The following is a 23,720-nucleotide window of genomic DNA, read 5'->3' as shown; positions in this document are numbered from 1 at the left end:
TATTAAAATAAAAAAATAAAATCAAGGTTTAAATATTTTTTAAAAAGAAAAGCAAAGAAAAAAAAAACAGCAGGCTGAAAAACGAAATTCAAACTTTAAAAGCAGACTGAAAATTTAAGGTTGCGCCAAAAAAAAAACCCCGCTAAATTCGTAAAATAAAACGATGCGGCTGCACAAATTTTTGTAAAACGTAAGAAACAACTGACATAAAGAACTGAGGCTTAGCAAAAAACTAATGAAAAATCTTTTTTTGACCCAAAAGGAACAAAGAAAAAGTCAAGGTTTAATTTCCCGCAGAAGCTTTATTATATTTTTGTTTATGTTGTTATTATTATTATTTTAAGAAAATCATTTTGTAATCAAAATTTTTGCGTAAACACCAAGAACAAATCTAAATGAAAGAAGAAAAAATGGGGAAAAACCCCATTTTCAAAAAAGGGGAATAACCCCCTTTTTAAACAGGAAAATTCTCCCGCGGTGAACTCTCCCCTGGGGTTCGCCAGTTTCACATGTGGGAGGAAACCCCAGTGGGGGATTTTCAAAAAAGCTTTTTTCGGTCTAAAATAAAACAACAAGACAGTAAAGACTAAGAAAAAAACTTACCACGATAAACAAAGAATTTCAGAAATTTTGTTTTAAAAACCCAAAGGGGTATTTCTCCCGCAATTCTTTAAAATGGGAAAACCCCCGATTGGGCTCCAATGGGATAGCGAAAACCCCGCGGGGAAAAAAAAACTCCCCCTGGGGGGGACCCCCTTTGAACCGTCCCCAAGAGTTCGTTTTTTTGAATATTGAATGGGAAATGGCCATTATTTTCTATGAGACCCGAATATTTTAATGTTTAAAAAACACATAAATCAAAAATAAAAGGTAGCTAGTTTTCGAAAAAATTTCCCGGGTTTGCAAATAAATCCCGGGAATGTTTATTACAAATTGAAGGTTGGGTAAATAGATATCTTCCTATAATAATTAATAGCCCCGGGCTTTTCCCTTTCCCGTTCTAATTTTTGAAAGGTTTTGAGAGGGAACGAACAATTGGTTAGAGGGGATCCTGCTGTGAGCCCAAAGGTGGGCGGCTTAAAGGAAAACCAAAAGCTTCATTCAGGGGAACCCAAAAGGGAGGGGCTTAAGAAACGTCGAAAGTTCACCCCGGGCCGGGCGGCACATAATTTAATTACCCATGCGGGGTTAAAAGTAATGTTAGCAGATGGGGGTTTTGCACTTTTTTTAATTTTTTTTTCTTTAAATACATTGATTTTAAGAAGAAATAAAATTGTCGAAAAATTAACGTGTATTATTACATCAGAAAAAAATTAAAACAAACCAACGTTTTAAATTTTTAAAAGTTTTAAAAAAGAAAAAGAAAATAAAAAAAATATTTACCCCTTTTTTTACTGACTCTAAACCTATAACCCCATTTTTTGTAAGCATATACACACAGACTGTTTATCAGACAAATTATAATTTTCGGAAAAATAATGTTACAATGTATTGGTAACGACATAAACCGTGTTAAGGGATTAAAAACCCTAATAAAGGGTATTCAATTTCTATCATTTTTCTGTGTTTAAACACAATTTTAGGAGGGCGTTGGTTCGAGTCCCCCTTTTGGAACCAAATTTTTTTTGGTAAAGTCTCTTTTAATAATTTTAAAAAAATAATAATATAAGAAACAAAAAAAAAATAGTGTGTAAAGAAAAAAATTTACTGATAGATTAAACAAAAAATGGTTTGACAATGTTTAAGACTCAGTGTGCATCCTCGGGAAAAAAAAACACAGTTTTTTAAACGTTCCCAGGTGCAGCAAGCGGGGCAAGCCCCGGGGGCAAGATCCCCTTGCCCGGGGGGCAATTGAATTCACAAACAATGTTCCCTTTTTACCTAAGAAAGGATTACTTTTGCCAGTTTTTGCTATGTGGGCCCCGGAAATCCCCCTAGTAATGAACCCCCCGTCAAAGAACTGGATGCAGTATGCAAAACTCATGACTTCAGCTATAATGATACTAGAAAATAAAAAAAAAATACATAAGAAATGCTTTTCCCCACTTAAATAACACTAAATCAAAAACATTTGGAAAAAGATTGCAAAACATTATTCTGAAACCCGTAATTAAAAAAGAAATCAAATTTGGGCTGGGGCATAATTCCCCGGAGTGGGAAACTCATAGGACAAAAAGAAGTCAAAAAACGGGGGAAAAGGGGGGAGAGTATACCCCCCCAAAAAACTGGGGTGATGAATTAGCAGACAAATTCACAAACCAAATTTAAACGAAAAATTTAGGAACGAAAAGGATTGTTTGTGACATTGTGTCTTGGCAGCCCATTTTTGGATAGCAAACTTTTTCAAAATAAAAAAAAGGAGTAAATATTGTTAACCGTTATTTACGTTTTTACAAATATGCTTGGGTTTTTCCCTTTAAAAATAAAAACCAGAAACGTGACAGAAGCATTTAATAAAATAGTTTCAGAAGGTGAACAACAACTTTTTTGGGGAGATGAAGGAAAAGAATTTTATAATAAAAAGTTTGAAACGTTTTTGAATAAAAAAAAGATTAACATGTATCAAAAATTTATGAAGGAAAGGCTGTGTAATTAAAAATTTTTAAAAGAAGTTTTTAAAAAAAAAAATTGGAAAATTTTACAGAAAAGTATTTTTCTATTTAGATAATTTGCAGAAATGGTTGATAATAAACAAAACAAAACACTTTTATAAAAAAAGAAACCCAAACCCAAGCCAGAAAGGCTTAAAAAAAAGTACGGGTTTACTTTTAAATTTTATGGTAATTTAAGGATACAAAAAGTAAACCAAAATTTAAAAAAGGTGATCGGTCCCCTTAAGCAAACTTAAAAATCATTTTGAAAAAGGATATACACCAAACTGGCAGAGGAGATATTTAAATTCATGGAATTTAAAAATACAAAACCCAGAACATACACAAAAAATTTAAATAATGAAATAATTCAAGGTTTATTTTTTTGGGAAAAACTTTTACCTACCAAACAAGAGGTTTTTAGAAAGAAAAAGTTATTAAACGAGACTAAAGAAAAAACAAGCTTTAAAAAATGGGAAAGGGAATGAAAAATTAAAATTGGTTCCGTTTTGTGAATTGGAAGAAATTCAAATGAAAATATATTAATAAATGAGTAATAAAAATCTAATTTAAAATTTTGGAAAAAAAACGATAAATCGATAAATTTTCACTTTAAACTTGCTGTGCTTTCAGAAAAGTTTAAATTTTTGGAAAAAATACAGGATTCAAATTACAGCAGGGATTTTGGTTCCGGGTGCATTAGCACTTGTTTTAGCTATTCCCTTTTTTTAGCGCCTGGCCGTTCCATCTGTAATTCCATTTTTTAAAAGCTAAAAGTCGAAAACAAAAAAACATTTTTAAAATTGCATCACCACAAAAAAAAAAACTAAAAACAAAAGACATATCGGAAAAATAAAAAAAGAAGAAAGAAAAAAAATTTTTCAGGGAAATTTTTACAATACTGTTAGAAACAGGAAAAAAAAACACTATCAAGCCTTTTGAAACAAAAGAAGAAATTTAAACTTGGTTAAAATAAAAAAGAAGAATAAATTTTGATTTTTGATTTTTAAAAGTGGTTTTTTCTATAAGTATTTTTTATAAAATAAAAAATTATATCATTGAAAGGGAATATTGCTTCAGGGAAAAATTACGTTTTTAGATATTATAAAGATTAATAAATTTTTAGAACCAAATTTGAAGGAAATGTTAGGACCCAGTGCAAAACCCAAGGTTTCAGGGTTCGCAAGTTATAATTCATATAAAACCTTTTTTTAACTTGCGCCCAAGAACCTTCCGAATATTTATTCCTTTTTCAGCTAACAAATTTAAACATTCATATAAAAATGTTTTTTTTCTGCTAAAAAGTTTGATGGGGGGTTTTTTGCCCGAAAGTTGTTATTTAACTAACAGTAACTTTTTACAAAAAAACATCATACAACGGTGTTAATAAAGATCCCGATGGGCAGTAACAATCTTTTCTTAAAAGACATTTTTTAAAAACATACGGAAAAAAAACCCATTGATGGGTTTGTTTTTTGTTAAAACTGACCCCGAAATTGTTTAAAAAACTTCAAAAAAAAAAGAAAATAGAGTTGGGTTTGATTACTAAAAAACACACAAATTACACGGGGAAAATTGTTAAACAGAATTCTCAAGAAGGTATTAAAAATTTAACATTGATAACATTTAGAAAAAAAAACTTTAAAAAACTTATTCAAAAGAAATAGAAATATTACCATTTTTTAAAGTTCTTTCGGGGTGTTGTTAAAGATATTTTTTTCTTTTTATATTTTAATGGTTAAAAGAAAAGTAGACAGAATGATTTTGCCAAAAAAACTAAAACTTTTGGAAAATAATGAAATCCAGACAACAATTATATAAAAAAGTTCTTACAAGAAGAAATTTTAAATTAAACAAAACTTGATCAAATATTAGCGTGAATAAAAAAAACAGTGCTGATAAAATTTCAAAATGTTTTTAGACATTTCTATTAAAGAATTTTATTTAATGGGGCTGTGGTTGTTTAATTTAAAACGACGAGAATAATGAAATATTATGTGATTGTCCCGGGCCAAATAAAATGAAACAACCCTAAAAGAGTTATGAAAAAAAAATGTAAGAAGCACTTACGCAGCATCAAAAAACCTCGGGGTTAATTCTGGGTAAATAAAAATTTTTTTGTGAAGGGACAACAGAGTAAAGTGGGTATCAAAAAACTAAGGAAAAATATAAATTTAGAAAAATTTTTTTTTCTTTTAAACTTATTTTTTTAAACCTTTTTTTTTCTTAAAAGATTTTTTTTCTAAATATAATAAATAAAGGAAAATTTAGAACTTTATTCAAATATCAAGAAAATTTTAAATTAAGATTGAAAAACAAGATCCAAAAAAATCAGTTATATTTTCCCATAAAACTCATTTGATATTCTTAAATCCGAACTTAAAACTTTTTAAAAAATAAAAAAAATTTTTACTAAAAATAACTTTTTAAAAAAAAGTGCAAAGTACAATAAAAAATCACTTATTTCAATCAAAGCTTTAATCATTATTTAAAACTGAAATAAAAAATACTTTACGTCAAACCTTTGATGAATAATAAATAAAATTTGGGAATTGGGTTTTAGAAGGAAGTGGGTGGGAAAAAGAGTCAGTTTTATGCTTATTATATAAATAGATATAAATATACACCACTGGCTGCTTTGGTTATTTGAGTTTCCAAAAACCAAATTACAACATCCAATGAAAGGGTTAATAAATATAAAAAAAAAGATAATGAAAGTTTTTTGTTGGTGTCATTTACTTTTAAATTTCCCTTTTAAAAAAACCCTCATAGAGTTTTTAAATATAAAATAATAGATAAACTTAATTATAAAAGGGAATAAATTTTTTGTTACATTTAAAACAAACACCTAAAAAAAGTTTAAAAAGTATTTCATTTAAAATATTTGATTATGAAAGCCCCCAGGTTTTTTCCATTGTACCTATCAAAATATCAAAAATTCCCAAAGGTGTACATGTTTTTAATTAAAATAACGAAAAAAACACATTATTTTGGATTTAAAAACTTTAAAATTAATGTTTAAAAAACAAAACATGCAATAAAAACATTTCTGTAAATCAGCTTACAAAATTTTCTCACGAAAGAATATTAAAAAAAAAATTTCCAAAATTTTTTACATTAAGGTGTTCAAGCTGTAAAAATGCCAAGAAGGGAAGTAAAGACAATTTAAAAAAAATTTTCACAAGGTTTAGCAGTACCTTTTGTAATTTACTGATTTTGAACATAACAAGAAATTTTTAACGCTTTACCACACCTGAATCTTCATTTACAAACCAATCAAAATCTTTTTAAAGTGGTTACGGTTATAAAGTTGTTTGTTGTTTTAACGTAAAAATACTAAACCCAATTTTAAAAACAAGGTCCAATGCAGTTTATAAATTTATGAAAAAATTTGAGGAAGAGGATATTGTAAGAATTTTTTTAAAATTAATTTTAAAAAGAACTAAGAATTTCTAAAAAAGACGAAAATTTAATTTTTAAAGAAAAAAAGTTTTGTCATTTTGGTTGTGTGTGTGTTTCGGGTTTAACGGCTTTTTCAAAAGTCTTTAGTCATATAAACGACGGGGCAAATTGTAGCAGTGACACAATGCCCAAAAATTTATGTGCTGCCTCACTGGAATATCAGCCGTAGACCGGAAGATACCCCACCCGTCACATTAACTGACACCCCCGGGTGACCAGTCCTACACTACCCCTTAATGCTGAGCGCCCAAACGAGGGGAAACTACTTACCATTTTTACGCTTTGGTAGACGCGCCGGGGGTCGAACCCACGACCCCCCACCGAAGCGGACGCCCAAACCCCTAGGGTACCGAGGCGGTTTTTCATATTTGAAAAAGAATATATAGAAGGCAAGTACCTAGTGACCCTTGTCATATAACAGGAAAATTTGAGGAATGTTCACTCAGAATGAAAATTTAATTCAGACTAACACACAAAATTTCCCGTTTTTTTCCTAATTTTAAAAGGGTTTTGACGGGCATTTTATTATGCAACAAATAGGAAAATTTAAAAAAAAAATTTAATGTTATTCCAATAATATGGAAAGATATATGGCATTTATGATAAGTGATTTAATTTTTATAGATAGTTTTCAATTTATGTCTCAACCGTTAGATAACTTAGTAAAAAATATTCCAGAATTTAAGTACACATCTCAAGAATTTAAGAATGAAAAAGAACAAATTGCGAAGCTGGAACCTTCGGGGTCTTCGACCCAGTCAGACCTACGGTCTTCGGTTACACTAGAATTATTAAAAACAAAAGGCATTTATCCATATGATTACATGGATTCATTTAAAAAAATCAAAGAAACAGAAGTACCTCCTAAAGAAGATCTTCATTCAATTTTTTTTAACTGAAACTGAAATTAGTGATGGAGAATATGAACATGCTAAAAATGTTTGGAATAAATTTAAAATTAAAACAATGGGAGAATATCATGATCTATATTTAAAAACTGACGTATCACTTTTAGCTGATGTATTCGAAAATTTTAGAAAAAACTATGTTTGGAATATTACAAACTTGACCCTTGTCATTATTTTAGTAGTCCTGGTTTAGCTTGGGAAGCAATGCTAAAAATGACTGGAATAAATCTGGATTTAATAACTGATATTGATATGTATCTTTTTATTGAAAAGGGACTGAGGGGAGGAATAAGTTATATTTCAAACAGATACAGTAAAGCAAACAATAAATATATGAAAGATTATGATCCTTAATTAGAATCTAAATATATTATGTACCTCGACGCCAATAATCTTTACGGTTGGGCCATGTGTCGACCTTTGCCATATTTCAAACAGCTACAGTAAAGCAAACAATAAATATATGAAAGATTATGATCCTTAATTAGAATCTAAATATATTATGTACCTCGACGCCAATAATCTTTACGGTTGGGCCATGTGTCGACCTTTGCCATCTGGAAACTTTAAATGGGTCACTTTAAAACAATACAAGAAATTAATTGCAAAAGGTAAAACTAACTTTATAATTGAATGTGATCTTGAATATCCAAAAGAATTACATACTGTACATAATGATTATCCTTTGGTTCCTGAAAAAATTAAAATACCAGACGAATGGCTTTCAAATTATAGTAAAAATATTATAAAAGAATTTGAAATAGGAAAAAGTAATGTAAAAAAATTAGTCCCAACTTTAATGAAAAACAAAATTATGTTGTTCATTTTAAAAATCTTGAACTATATACACAATTAGGATTAAAAGTAACAAAATACACAAAATATTAACTTTTGACGAAAGTCCTTGGTTAAAACAATATATTGATTTTAATACTCAAAATAGATCTAAAGAAAATAATTCATTTGAAAAAGACTTTTTTAAGATAATGAATAATTTGGTGTTTGGTAAGACGATGGAGAATTTACGCAAAAGAATCAATATTAAATTAACTCATGATGAAACTTTTTATTAAAGTATATTGCCAATCTTCATTTGTTAGTTCAACGATGTTTAACAAGAATTTGTTTGGTATTCATAGAATAAAAGAAAGCTTATTATTAAACAGACCTTGTTATGTTGGAATGTGCATTATAGATTTATCAAAATATTTAATGTATGATTTTCATTATAATTATATTAAGGAAAAGTGCGAGGATTCAGCAAAGCTTTTATTCACTGACACTGATTCATTATGTTATGAAATAAATACTGAAGATGCATATGGGGATTTTTGTAAGGTAAAAGATTTATTTGATAATAGTGATTATAATCCTGAATCAAAATTTTATTTCGACAATAATAAAAAAGTAATTGGAAAATTCAAAGATGAAGCTGCCGGCATTCCCATTGTTGAATTTGTCGGAGAATTTGTTAAGAAGTAAAATGTATTCATATTTATTACAAAGTGAAGTTAACATTAAAAAATGTAAAGGAATTAAAAAACATGTTGTAAAGAAAACAATAGTTCATAAAAATTACAAAGATACTTTGTTTAATTCAACCCAAAGTAAACACACTTTTAAAGTTATTCGGTCTGATAAACACAATCATTCCAGTTATGTTATAAATAAAACATCTTTATCATGTTATGACGATAAAAGATATATTCTTGACAATGGTATTGATACATTAGCTTATGGAGCTTCAGCTTCTTATGAGCTTCACGCTCAGCCTGGTTATATTACAGAACCATAAATTTTTAACGTTTAAAGAATTAATATAAATAACATCATTTGTTTGAAATTGATTAGCATAATTAATAGAAATAGATTCATTTTTTCTGTTATTTTTGGTATTGTAACTTTGAAGAATTTTACTTTCTTTGCTTTTTAATTTCAATTTCGCTTTTCCATTCTCTGTTTTAATTGCATCAACAAGAATAATTAAAATGCAATTAAAATTAATTGTTACATTATTACCATTTTGAACTAAACCAGGACTAGCATTTACAACTTTCCATTGAAATAATCCACTATCGGTATCTTGGGTATAACATGTTAAATACGATGGAGGTTTTCTTATTATTTGCCTTTCTATTTTACTTACTTTTTCGTTAATATTATTGAATATTCCCATTATATAAAATGAAAATAAATGGAAATTAATCAATTTAATAAATTGAATCTAACATAACTTCCTGGTTCTATAGTAAATCTAGCACCTTGTGTAAATTCTGGATATTTTTTTTACCTCATATGATATATACTGGTTTCCGTTTACGTGAGCATCCCGCCAGTTAAAAATAAAATCAACTGGTTCTCCAGAGTATTTAATGATAATATTTATTTCAGTTATATATTCCCCATCATGTTGTATTTTATATTCATATCCGTCTGTTTTAATAAAACTTTTATAATCTGTAATCTTATTAATTCTTAATCTAAACATAGCAAAAAAAGTTTGAGGTACGTAATACCTTTTGTTGAAGCAAGAACCGTTACATGTAGTTGTCTGTTATTGTAGTATTCAAGAAGAAAAAATCATGTTTTACAAATTCTAGTTCTTTTTTTATTGCTTTATTTTCATTTTCATGTTCAAGAATTATTTCAGCTAAATCATCAAGTCGTTTTGTTGTAGCTATATCAGAAGCAGACAAATTGTCAACAGTATTTTTTGTTCTAGCTAAATGTGTTTCTTGTTTTAAGAAAACTTGTTTTTACTTTTGTAATTTCTTCTGCATTAGTGGTTTTTGATTCAGTATTTGAGGTAATTAACTCTCCTTGTTTAACTGATTTTTCAACTACAAAGTCCAGTTTATTTTTTATTTTTTCCACTTTAGCATTAAGCTGCGCCATATCTTTTTGTAATAAACCTGTAAGTGTTTTTAAGTCTGCGTACTTTAAATAGAGACGTGTGTCAACATTACTAATCAAAATTCGAAGTTGTTTCTTAAAGTTTTCTATTTTAGAATTGAGCTTTTTTTAAGATTATCTAATGCTGCGTCATGATCATCACCTCTTTGTGAAGCTGCTTTTCCAGTTCAGATTTATATTCTGCAAATTTATTTAAAAATTATCGAAAATAAATCTTGATTCCCTTTTAACATTTCAGTATTTAGTTTATTTATTTCTGTTCTGATTTCTAACTTATACATATTGTGTAACTTTTTCTCGGCTTCAATAATCTTGTTGTTTAGTTCTTCGTGTTTAATCATACAATCATTTAATTCTTGAACTTGAGTGTATAAGTTTTCAAAATTTGTTCTAAATACTTTTTTTATGTTGTCATCTGTCAAATCAGATTTCTCTGTTCTTTAATAGAATCAACCATGGCTTTCATTTCTTTATCAATTTTACCTTGTAATTCAACTATTAATAATGAATTATTTTTAAAATCTTTTTCTTATTCTTCAATATTCTTTACTTCTGCTTCTAGTGTCTGTTTTATACTTTTGGTATCTTCAAGATTATAGTCATCTATTACACTTTGAATTTGTTTATACATATACCGTCTTGAAACTGCATCGTTGGGTTTATCTGGATTTCCTAGGTTGATTATTTCATTACCTCCCATATCTAATGCTCTGTTCATTGTATTATCAAGTTCCTTATTTCTGTGAAGATACGATTTCGTTTCCTTTTTAAGCTTTTTAAATTGTTTTTAGTAGCATAATCACTTAAATCAATATCAAAATTAACTTTACTTATACTGTCGGGTTCACTTATTTGTTTTACATCATTAAAAACTACCATCTATATTATTTCTGTAAAGTTTTATCTTAAAAACTTCTTTGGTTTGCCAATATATAAGAAATCATATTTTTGTTTTGTTGCATTAGTAAAAGAGTTAGGGTTCATTACAAATCATATCATTTTCTCTTTTACCTGGACTTTCAAATAAAATATAATGTGAACAGTTAATTCGAATATCCTTCAGTGTTTTATAGTCAGACTGACTTAAATAAATAACACAACAATCATCAAATATTACTACATTCAAGATCATCACAGGGTTCAATTTGGTTGGGATCAGCCGAATATTCAAGTATTTCATTTGGATCTACTTTAATTTTTCTTTTTGCAATTTCATTTATGTGATTTATTAAATCCTGATATTTAGATTGTTCTAGGTTTTTAGCATTTAAGTATAATTTATCATAATATATAAGAGGTTTCCGTAGCATATGCATTAGTGTATTTGTTTTTCCAGATCCAGAAGATCCACATATTAACATTCTAAAACATGAATCCAGCATAAAAGAATAATGTTGTTAAAAGTTATTAGATTTATCACTTTTTGTATCATATTTTGGAATTTCCATTATATAATAATATTACATTATCTTACAATATCTTACATTATCTTACATTATTATATAAATGTTAGCAAAACTTAAAGAAATAAGAGAACTAAACAACCTAGTTGAACAAAAAGTAAGAGCTAAAAGAGAAGAAATAAGAAGAGAAAAAATACGAAAAGCTACTAGTCAAGAAATGTATAATGAAATTTATAAACCAAATACTGAAGGAATAGAAAGTCAAAAAGAACAATTATCAAGTCAGTTAAAGGCATTACCTAGAATTAAAGAGCAATTAGCGTTACTTCCAAAAACGTTTGTTGATAAAATACAAGAAGTAGAACAACAACAAAAATTAGCAGAGTTATTGGAAGAACCGCCCCCGGTGGAACTACAAGAACAACCATTACAGCCATTACCACAACATCTAGAAGACAAAGATATTGATAAATTACTGGAAGATTATGGAAAAGAAAAAGAATTGGGCGCAAGACCAAAAGAATTTAAAGTTGATTTTAATAAAGGAATTGATTTAAATCTTTTAGATAAAAAATATTGGACACCACAAGAAGTATTTAACTTTTTTCATAGCAAATCTTAAAGATCCAGAAGAAAAAATGACTAGGGAAGAAGTAGCAGATATCATACAAGATGCATCAAAGGATATTAAAAAATTGTGTAGTAAAACTGTTGAAATAACTAGAATGAAAAACCCCTCAGAAGATGATATAGAGAGAAAAAACAAACTTATAGCCATGAAGCAAAATTTACTAAAATATAGAGATGCGATTAGGGATATTCGTAAACAAAAAAAAAATATACGGGAAAAGGAATTAGACATCATAATCCATATAAAGTTTCACCAAATGGTAGATATGGTAATTTAATTATTAACTTAAATAAACTTTATGGTCAAAACAAATTAATTGCTAAGGATCAAAGGCCGCGAAAAGAAGTAATTAACCCTAAAGTAGATGATGATTTGATTGATTTGATTAAAAAAAGATATAACAATAATAAATAGCATTCAATTCATTCTAAAAATATTTAAAGAGTTAACAGAAAAGTCAGGATTACCTATCAATAAAAGATCTATGAAATTTAAAAAAGTAATTAGAGGTGAAGGTTTAATTTAAGTCTTTGTCCATGTAATCCAGAAGAACTGGATAGCAACTTGGAGTTAATTTGTGGTTCAATTGATGCTGGAAATGATAATGAAGAACTAAAAAATGAAGGTATTAGCATAATTGATGAACTATTAAAAATGGATGAATTGTTACCAAAAGAACATGAAATGTTATATAAAACATATTTTTCTTGAATCTATAAATGGAACAAAAATAGTATTAAGTTCTGAAGCTGTTAAAAATGATAATAAAAATACTCTGAGTGATTTTACAATCAGATTTAGTCGTTCTTTAATTTTAGATAAAAATAAACTTATGTTGTTGGTTTGGATAGTATTAACACTATGACTTACTCTTGGCATAATATAAGTGATGAATATGACAATAAAAGAATTCGTTACAATAATGGTAAAGAATGGAAAGATATTATATTTACAAATGGTTCTTACAGTTACACAGATATTAAAAATTTTATATGGGAAACATTAATAAGTAATAGTGATTTTGAATTTGATAAATCAGACATTGCTCCAATACATTTGGAATTTGATTTAAGTAGTTTTAAGGTTTTGATTTCAATTAAAGATAATTTTATGTTGGATTTAAGAATGTCAAATTTTCATACATTGCTTGGATTTGAGAAAAAAAGCATTGAGAAATACTGAATGGGGAACTACAACACCAAATATAACTAACTCTGTGGATACAATTTACATTCATTGTGATCTTATTGATAATTCACTTGTTGATGGTAATTTTAGTGATATTATCTATGCTTTAAGTACTGCAGATTTAACAAGAGCTTATCCATTTACAAAAGAACCAAACAGAGTTGGATATTCTGAAATTAATAAAAATATTATAAATTCAATAAGAATATATATTACAGACGTATTTGGTGGAGTAATCAATTTTAATGGAGTTGAAACAAGTTTTACACTAATATTAAAAGAAATTAATTAAATAATTAATTAAATAATTAATAAAATTTAGTTTTATATAATGTACAAGAAAGTTTATGACAAAAATAAAGGAATATTTATTTATGTTGATGCTCACACGGGAGAAGAAAATATAGACGGTACAGGTATCTTTGACACTTTAACAAAATTGTTTTCAAGTGGAGTTGCATCTTTAATTAGCACTGCTGGAAAAAAAAAACCTCTGGAAACTACAGGAAAAGCAGCACTTGAAAGTGGAACAAAAAACGTTGGAACGGAAGTCGGAAATTTAGCTGCTGATAAAATTGTTGAAAAATTAAAAAAAAAACCATTCTCCGGCAGTTGGTAATTTAATTGCTATGGAATTACAAAAAAACAAATTCAAATAATGAGGAGGAGGATATAAATATAAGATTAAATAGATTATTGTCAGGTTCTGGGACTTCAGCTCGGCGTAAACGTATTAACAGATTAATTTATATAAAATAATATATAATATACATTAGAACAAAACAGTATTGTGAAAGATACGAACTAACCCTATTCAATTAGATACAGCTTTAATATCCGTCTTAGGAAATAATGTTTAACAGCAAAAAGCGGGTATCACTTTACAATTAATGATAGAAGTTCATATTTTGATTGGTTTAATGGGTTTTTTTTAAGTAAGTTTTAAAGTTAATAAGCTTGCTGATGGTGCTAATTATGCTGGTGGAGATCAAACTGCTTTAATTGATAATGCAGCTTTATTAATTGATCAGCTATAGTAAATCAAAATGGAAAAATTGTTTATGATTGTAATAGTTTATACAAGGTAATAAATGTAAAGGATTTAGTTGAACTATCTAAGGATTATGCAGAATCAACTGGAACAAATGAATTTATTTATTTAGATAATACCGCTAGTGCTGAAAGTAGGGATGACCAAGCTGGATATAATAAAGGTTTTGAATCAAAAAAGGTATTAATCCAGGGTGGTAATGAGGTAAATGCTAAAATTCCATTAAATAATTATTCATTTTTTCAGGGTTTGGAAGAAAACATGTTACCACCAAGTCAAATACAAATAACATTACAATTAACAAATGATGATGAATTAATTTACAGAGTTAATGCTGCTGATCCAGGTAGGGTAATTGTAACTAAATTAATATTGTGGGTTCCACGTTTAATTTTTAAGCCATATGGAATTAATTTTATTTCTGAAAACTATATGAAAGCAACAAGTTGGAAATAGCTTCGTGAAATGGTAACACAATTAACTGTTACACAACAGACTAACATAACTTTTAGAATAACAGCTGGTGTAATAAAACCCGAACATGTGTTTGTTTATTTACAACAGCCTGACAAAAGTAATTCACAAGAACATAATCCACATTTATTAGATACATTTATAATTAATGCAGCAAATAATAATTGTACATTGGAATCTTGCCGTCTTGAAGTTGGTAATGGTGTTTTTATCCTGAAACGGAATACACAAGTATATCGAGAATTTATGATAATATTCTTAATTATTATTATAAACAAAATAACAAAACTACTGGAAGTCTCTTAAATAGATTTAATTTTCAAAGTTTGTTCGGATTTGTTCATTTTAACTTAGAATTCAAATAGGAAGGAATGACAGAAGATCCTAAGCATACGATTTCAAAAAAACAAATGTCCAGTCAAGGTCAAAATGGTGGATTTTTAGGAGCTTTGTCTGGTCTGTTAGGTCGGACAGTACTTCCGGTAGCTGCAAAAATAGCTTCAAAATATTAGGACCGTTAGGGGTCGGAGCCCTTTCTGGTCTTGCCAGTACTGGTGTTAGTAAAATACTTGGAAATGGTATGATTTCGGTAGCTAATGATAAGAGAAATATGATAACACCCTATATTACTCCTAATCAAAGAAAACAATTTAGAGGAACTGGAGTAATTAAATTAACACAAAAACAAAAATAAGACGGCGGGTTCCTGGGTATGCTGGCTGCTAGTCTAGGAATACCTTTGATTACATCTTTGTTAAGTGGAAAAGGACTACAGATTGATTCTCAACGGAGACCTTACACACGAATTCCTATAGTAAAAATATAAAATTTATAAACAAACCAATTTCTAACTTTGAAATTGAACAATGGATTAAACAACTCGGTATTAAAAACATTAGGGGTGTATTTAGTAAAATAAAAATAATTTACCAAAAACAAAGTGGATCAAAGACAAAGTCTTCGGAAAGTTACACTTGACCAAGACGTTAAATAATGAATGTGGAATTATAAATTTAGATGACTCTGTTGGGTCTGGAACACATTGGGTTTGTTACTTAAATACTTTGTACTTTGACCCATTTGGACTTCCTCCACCAAAAGAAGTAATTAATTACATCCTGAATGTAAAATACAATAATATACACTATCATGGCAAAATAAGTGTATTGTGTGGTTACTATTGTTTATTTTTCATTAAAATGTAACAAGACAAAGAACCGTTGTATGAATTACTGTATAAAATACTAAAAGTTAATAATCAAAGGAAAAATGAACAAAAAAATAAAACATTATTTTAATTAATAAGGACAAAACTATTATAAATTGTTTTTAGTGCGGAGTTTAACGTTTCCTTCTGATTTTTTCATTTTTAAATATATGTTTTCTTCATTTGGTCAAACCAGAGGTTTTCGTTTGGTTTAACTAAAGATTTTCAGGGTACAAGTGTACCAAGTTAGTATTTTAAGTTTAGGGTAAAGTGCACTTATAGAATCGGGCAAGGGGTCAAGTGAGGTCAAACTGTTTCAAAACCATCATAATACAGAAAATAAATGAGACGTCTTCTTGTATACATTTAATTAAATGTTTAGTTCATGTTTAGTCTCCCCCGTCCCCTCCCTCCCCCCCCCCCCCCCCCCCCCCTCCCTCTCTCTCTCTCTCTCTCTCTCTCTCTCTCTCTCTCTCTCTCCCTCTCTCTCTCTCTCATTTACACATTATTGATTTTTATACAAAATATTTATTTGAATACCAGTAAGCGCACTATATACACATCATAACTACAGTGGAAATATTCTCATTGTACTGGATTGGTTCTATACAGTAAACTATATCATAGTAATTTTCTTTAAATTCCTGCAAAGTAAGTATCATTTCTGTTTTCTTGTCCTAAATATTATTATTAAAACGTTGATAGTTACAACTAAAGACTCGTAACAGAATACTTACTTTTGAATACAATAACATGTCTTTATCATTTTACGACTTTAAAGGTATGTTTTCGAGGCTGGAGAGCAGGCACTTACTTTCATGAAGAACATGGAAGATTTTGGAGATCTTGTGGGTAAGATTTATGAAATTTTGTCAGCACAAATATTAACTGATATTATTATCAAACAATAACCACAATTCACAAAGTAGGCTTAAGCAGTTACTTTTCTTTATATTTGATATGTTATCCTTTGAATGAATTTATCTACATGAAATTAGATTAGAATGTCAAATATAGATTGTGAGCATCTTTTGTTATACTTTCCAGAGGAAAGTCTTAATTCCGGAGAAAAGGACAATACATTTACTACTGTTGGCCCACTTGACATCACATTGGACGATAATCGCAGGAGTAAGTTTTAATTAGTTTTTAGATATTTTAGAAAAGATTAAATAATATTAAAGTCATTGATCAATGTCTGTATGTAACAAGTCAGTACAATTGTGAATTGTTTTTGTTTAGCGTTATAGTTTATTTTATTGCCACAAAAATGTATTTATAATTATCATTTAATTGATGTATTTGCATTTAATTACATGCTTTACCTTTCGTAAATACAGACCTATTGGAGATTAAGTTTCAGGTAAATCAAGACAGAAATTTGATCCAGTGTATTCATCTTCACCTATATTTACTGGTACAATATCAGACGACTCAGAGGCATTTATATGTAAATGCAATTCATGTGAAAGTTGATTATGCTACTAAAATTATGTTACGCTATTTGTTTCTACTTTAAAAGAAAGCACTTTTGTATTTGCATAAATGAAAGTCACATAGAAATCGACTGGCAACTTTATACGGAAATGGCGTAAGAAAAACGCGAAACGCGGTTTTATAAAATGTCTTATGTTACATGATGTTGTTTTCTCTATGGTAAATGTTTTTTGTTGTGTTTTTTTTTGTTTGTTGTTGTTGTTTTTGTTTGTGTGTGTGTATGTGTGTGTGTGTGTCTGTGTGTGTGTGTGTGTGTGTGTGTGTGTTTTTTCCAATTTACGCTGATGTATTTGGATACAAAGTTATGACCTTTAAAATGATATTTTATTGCATTTATGAAAACAATCTGTAGATATTTTTCTTTAATAATCCGTACAATATCACATCATAATAAAAATATTTCTAAAAACGAATCTGTATCTATTTTTCAAAAAATAACCATAGATTCAATTTTTTTTTTACCAAAATAAACGAAAAATAGCAAGGGATTTAAATCTTCGTTTTCCTTCAAGAACTTAAATTCTTTACCAAACCCTCTGTCTTTAGCAATTTTCTAATAGTCCAAATTATGACACGATCATTTGATTATTCGGTCTCTTTATCATTCATCAACATTACCTAAAATTGTCAATAGACCAGGACACTGCATGCATGTGCTTTTGTATTTTGACGAGTCTCATTCTGGTGTATTCTGTAATTCTTATACATGTTTATTCAGGTACAATACAGACGAATTGTCCGACCATTATCTTATCAATCTACTTTATGGCCCTATTTTGTGGAGTAGTGCTATAAAGTAAATACTGTTTCAACAAAACTTAAACAGTTGGTTCAAAGGAGAGCGGATGAAGTGCTACATTGGAAACTCTGTCTGACTTGGGACCAAGAAGTCATTAGTTGGATGTACCGCTCATCCAATACAAATTACTATGGTGGCTGATTTCTGCCATTTCATGTTGTCGTGTCGGCGGGGCGAAAAAATGACAAATACCTAATTTGTCGAGTTTTCATGTTGTCGTGTCGGCGGGGCGAAAATACGAAAACACGACAAATTTTACGCGAAAACCCGACGTTTAAAGGGCGCCGACACGATCGATTTATCTGTCGAGTTTTCGTGTTGACGGGTATAAATTTGTCGTGTCCGTGCCCTTTATTTGTCGATTTTTCGTGTTTTCGTGTCGGCGGGGCGAAATACGACAACACAAAAGCTCGACAAATTAGGTATTTGTCGTGTTTTTGTGTTTTTGCCCCGCCGACACGAAAATACGAAAACTCGACAAATTATATATTTGTCGGGTTCACGTGTTGTCGTGTTTTCGCCCCGCCGACACGACAACACAAAAATACGACAAATTCTTTTTAGACGTCTCTTTTAAAATGTTGAGTTATTCTGAAGCAAGTGGTAAATGATTTTAGAAGCATTTATCTTTCTATTCGAACGAACCGCCAGTTCGAAATTTATTTATAATATATTCCTTAAAGCTGCATTACGAGATTTGAGATTATAAAACAGTACAATAATATGTCAGATGTCAGTTATCGTTTTAAGCATACGAAGTGTATGTATTACTGAACCGGTTCAAGAAATATTTCACTGAGTTGCGGGGAGCGGCAACAGTCAAAGAATGAAGGCGGCATCGCCGAGCCGAGTATTGTAGGTTGATTAGGGCGTGTCTATCTTTAAATGTTTGAAATACATATATAAAATGTTGGCTTCTGTTGCAAATTTTGAGGAATGGTTAACTCCTGACAGTGGAGTCACAGGGTCTTTCCGTTGTCATTTTTTAAATATAGGTATAAAATGATGGTCACTGCTGCATATTTTCAAATTTTGAGATACATAGGGGGTCATGCCCTCCAATTTAGGGGTCAGAGGGTATCCTCGTGGACAATTTTTGAAATATAGGAATAAAATGATGGCCTCTGTTGCATTTTTGGGTCTAAATTGTGAAAAAAAAATTCCTTTGCCAAAATATTTGGGTTGGGCAACTACGACGAGAACAGGTCACTATGGGAGTTGAGGTTTCAGTTTGGGATGGGGGATGGCACGGCCATCGGCCCCTGCCCAGGACCCGGGCCTGTACAAACAGAATAATAATTACGTATATGCGTGAGCCTCAATGAAGATTAAATTATTCACACGAAATACCCAACCCTGGTACCTCAAAATTTGGACTTAAAACTGCAGCAGAGGCCACCATTTTACATACATATACATATATTTCAAACATTTAAAGGCAGATACGCCCTGACCCACCTAACATGAGGGTTTAACCCTTTCCGTACCAAACCCCACTCGGCTCGGCAATGCCGCCTTCATTCTTTAACTGTTGCCGCTCCCCGCACCCAGTGAAATATTTCTGGAACAAGGTCAATTATACATATACTTCATATTACTCTACATTTTATAAGAGATGTCTGAAACGAATTTGTCGTGTTTTCGTGTCGGGGGATGGAGGTGTGCGGAAACACGACAACACGAAAACTCGACAAATACCCAATTTGTCGAGTCTTTGTGCTTACGTGTCGGCGGGGCGAAAATACGACAACACGAATACTTGACAAATAATGTATTTGTCGTGTTTTTCTGTCTTCGTGTCGGCAAGGCGAAAACACACACACGACAAATACCTAATCTTTCGAGTTTTCGTGTTGTCGTGTTTTCGCCTCGCCGACACGCAAACACGAAAACTCGACAAATAAAGGGCGCCGACACGACAAATTTATACCTGTAACACGAAAACTCGACAGATAAATCTGTCGTGTCGGCGCCCTTTAAACGTCGCGTTTTCGCGTAAAATTTGTCGTGTTCTCGTGTTTTCGCCCCGCCGACACGACAACACGAAGTGGCAGAAAATAGCCACCATAAATAACTGACATTTTAATAAGTGTTATGAATGTTATACATATGACACACTAAAGATCCATGCATTTTTATAAAAAAAAAAACACATATATTTCACTTCTGCACCATATTCAAACATTTGTTTCTAAATTCGTATCTCTTTCGCACTGAAAGTAATCACATCTGGAGATTTTAGCTATACAGTTTATCAAATACATCACATATATACCTCATAGTCTCCGATGTTTCAAGTAAAATCAGGCACTCGTAATAAGATTCATCTTGATAAGAATAACCACTGCTTCCAGCTGATTATCTCAGTAGATAGAGTAAAATGTTTGGTTTATGAGATCTCGAGTTCAAGTTCGATATAATGGTGAAGCTATTGTTTTCCATTAAGATTGGCAGATGTCATTGCGTCTCCCGATGCTGACTTACTGCACCCCACCCATTGCTGATTTGTTCTTATACTGTTATGAACGAGACTTCATGCTCAGTTTGTCCACTGAGACACAAGTTTACATTTCTAGAGCTTTTAATGTTTCCTCGGGGTACCTTGATGATATTTTGAATATGGACAACATATTTTTTTTCCAGAATTGCTGAAACACATTTATCCAAGACTTACTGCTTCACAGTACTAATACCTCAAATATAGAAGCATCATTTTGAACTTACATTAAACAATTCTGAATAATAACCTAGGAACAAACAATTATGAAAAAAGAGAAGATTTCAATTTCCCACACCATAACGATGTCCCTCGAGTGACATCATACGGCGCCTATATTTCGCAATTTGCTCAGAGTTACAGGATTTTAATGATAGATAGATCTCACAACAGGGTTACATATATCATAAAGTACGGAGAGTTTCACTATATCTTATTACAGATCGTCCGAACTTTTAAAGAAATATAACACAAACGTAGAACACCTGTAAATCTTGGTCTTACAGACCCGACATACTATGGTATGTAGTTTATAAAATTCAGAAATTTAAACATAATGCTTATTTTATTCAAGTATTTGTAAAATGTGTAAAATTTGTCAAAAGAGGATCAAACGCGCGAAAATCGTTAAGTACAGTGCATGTTTGGTGATTGACCCCTCTACCGTGTGTCGCTACACTTTCCTAATTGATGTTGCGATGGCTCATAAAGTATTTTGTCCTAAATCTTCAAAAAAATGAAACGAACAGAATTTTGTCTTGCAGCTTGCTTAGTCGTGCCCTTAAAATTTAGGATCTTGGTGCTTTGACTTTAGATAAGTTGTTGAGTACATTGATGTAACAATACCTAAGATTGCCCTTTGTGCATGTTTTACTTTTTATGATCTGGTATTTTGTCACTAATGTTAGAGCCTTTCTCAGCGGGGAGTGATTTTATTTACACTGTCTTGTCTAACGTTTTGAAAATAGGGTAAGTGCAATATTGGCAGGCAGTGAATGCGTTTAACCCCCCCCCCCCCCCACCCACACACACACACACTCCAGTTTCCTTTATATATGTTACTGACCGTTCCAAGGCGGTGTCCTTATTTTAACTTGTTTTCTGTCTGTCTCGTATTTTGTGTTGCATTGAATGTATTATTTGCTATTCTCCTTTTTCTTCTCACTACCCCGATCGATCCCTCCCACCCTTTGCATTTGCGCTTCCGTGCATTTACATCCATTGTCCTTTTACTACGAGTAAGCTATCCATGATTTTGTCCGCCGGCCGTCAATAGACACTGTCCAACTGTTGCATATTTTTCCTGCTTGTGTGTGTGTGTATGCGTGAGTGTGTGTGTGTGTGTGTGTATGTGTGCGTGCGTGCGTGCGCGCGTACCTGTTTGTTCGGAAGGACCGGAGTTGGAATCGGGGTACAGGAACTTTGTTTTCACATCTTTTGTTGTGCCAGTACCTTGTGAAACCCTTTTGCCATTTTTTGAATTGCATTGAAATCAGACATTTGAATTAGGGAACCTTTCAAATACATGCATAAAATATTTAATACTGAAAGGTTAGTTCACATTTTTTCCGATATATGTTATCTATTTCATTGAACATGGTTTCACTTTTGTCAAACTTGCAATATTTCCATGATTGCAATGAATCAAACAGAGATAGATTGCGCTAAGACAAGCCTTATACTTGAAAAGGATATTTTCATAAAGTGAATAAATAGTAATCTTTAATATACAAAAGAAAAAGCTTTTGAACCAAACCCTACGCATAATGGCAACTAACTAGAAGACAATAATTTGCTAAAGGGAAGACAAGAGATACACAATGTTTGATAAATCGGGCTTGCAGTTTAAAAAAATAATGAAAGATTTTTTAAAGTTTAGACTAAATACATTTTAATGAAAAGTGACAACGCCCTCTGGCGGCCATGTGTTTTGACGAATCAAATTAATCTGAACAATCTTAGTACAGGGTCACAGAAGGACCATTCGTGTAAAATTATCCTAAAATCGGGCTAGCGGTTTCATACAAGAAGAGTTTTAAAGTTTCTACTATATACATATAGGGAAAAGTAACCACACCCTCTAGCGGCCATATATTTGACATAAGAATCATTTGTGTGAAATTATTTCAAAATCAGGCCATCGGTTTTTGGAGGAGATGTCGTTTCAAGTGTTTTCTATTTTTAGCTCTGGCAACCAAGCGGAAGCGTTTGAACAACTTTGGTAGAGGACCACCCAAGGAACATTATGGCCAAGTTTAATCAAAATCCATTCATTGGTTTTGGAGGAGATGCCGATTAAAGCAAAATGTTGACGACGGACGGTTGACTTGACGGACGGACGCACGCACGCACGAAGAACAACGGACACATCGTGATGACAATAGCTCACCATGAGCCACATTGAGCTCAGGTGAACTAAAAAATGAATATCCATGTCTAAAAATGACAATAAACAAAGACGGCTTTAAGTAAAGATGTATATCACTTTATTTTTATTTCTTCCGTTCATCTTTCTCTTACTTAATAAAGAAGTTTTTTATTATATCTCTTATAATTCCTGGTTTCATACGCTGAAAAATATAAACATAATAGTGAAAACTTACTTCATTTTAACACGGAAAATTTATATCGTTCAACAAAAATGTTGAGGATTCTAGACTGTCTATATTAATTCATTATTAATATGAATACATTTACTATATATCTGTCATAGATAGATGGATGAATGGATGGATGGAAAATGGTAGATAGAGAGGCAGACAGACAGACATATAGATAGACAGGGAGAAAGAGAGAGAGAGAGGCAGGAAGGCAGACAGACAGACAAATAGATAGACAGGGAGAGAGAGAGAGGCAGGAAGGCAGGCAGACAGACATCCAAAGAGATAGACAGAGAGAGAGACGGATGAACGGACGGACGAACAGAAAGATAAAGAGGCAGGAAGGCAGGCAGACAGACAAATAGATAGACAGAGAGAGACAGACAGGCAGACATAACAATAGCCTGTACGATATTCAGGAATAGTGTATGATCAGTACACATTCGTTCTAACATAAGGCATCTTAAAAACGTCTATATATAGAAATGTTAGTACAATG

General features: G+C 30.9%; 1 protein-coding gene across 1 annotated transcript in view; it reads left to right on the top strand.

Moving 5' to 3' along the window:
* Positions 1-23,720, top strand: part of LOC123526975 (uncharacterized) — a gene marked incomplete at its 3' end in the record, with an annotated part of 64,471 nt that overhangs the window by 27,509 nt on the left and 13,242 nt on the right. Inside the window, exons 2-3 of the mRNA XM_053535189.1 lie at positions 16,610-16,680; positions 16,876-16,959. Of these exons, the coding sequence (XP_053391164.1) occupies positions 16,610-16,680; positions 16,876-16,959 (155 nt within the window). The remainder of the gene's footprint in view (positions 1-16,609; positions 16,681-16,875; positions 16,960-23,720) is intronic.

This window comes from Mercenaria mercenaria, unplaced genomic scaffold (genome assembly GCF_021730395.1).
Source record: "Mercenaria mercenaria strain notata unplaced genomic scaffold, MADL_Memer_1 contig_4588, whole genome shotgun sequence".
Taxonomy (NCBI): domain Eukaryota; kingdom Metazoa; phylum Mollusca; class Bivalvia; order Venerida; family Veneridae; genus Mercenaria; species Mercenaria mercenaria.
Note: the sequence above shows the minus strand (reverse complement) of the source record. Positions and strands in the feature narration are given on the sequence as shown.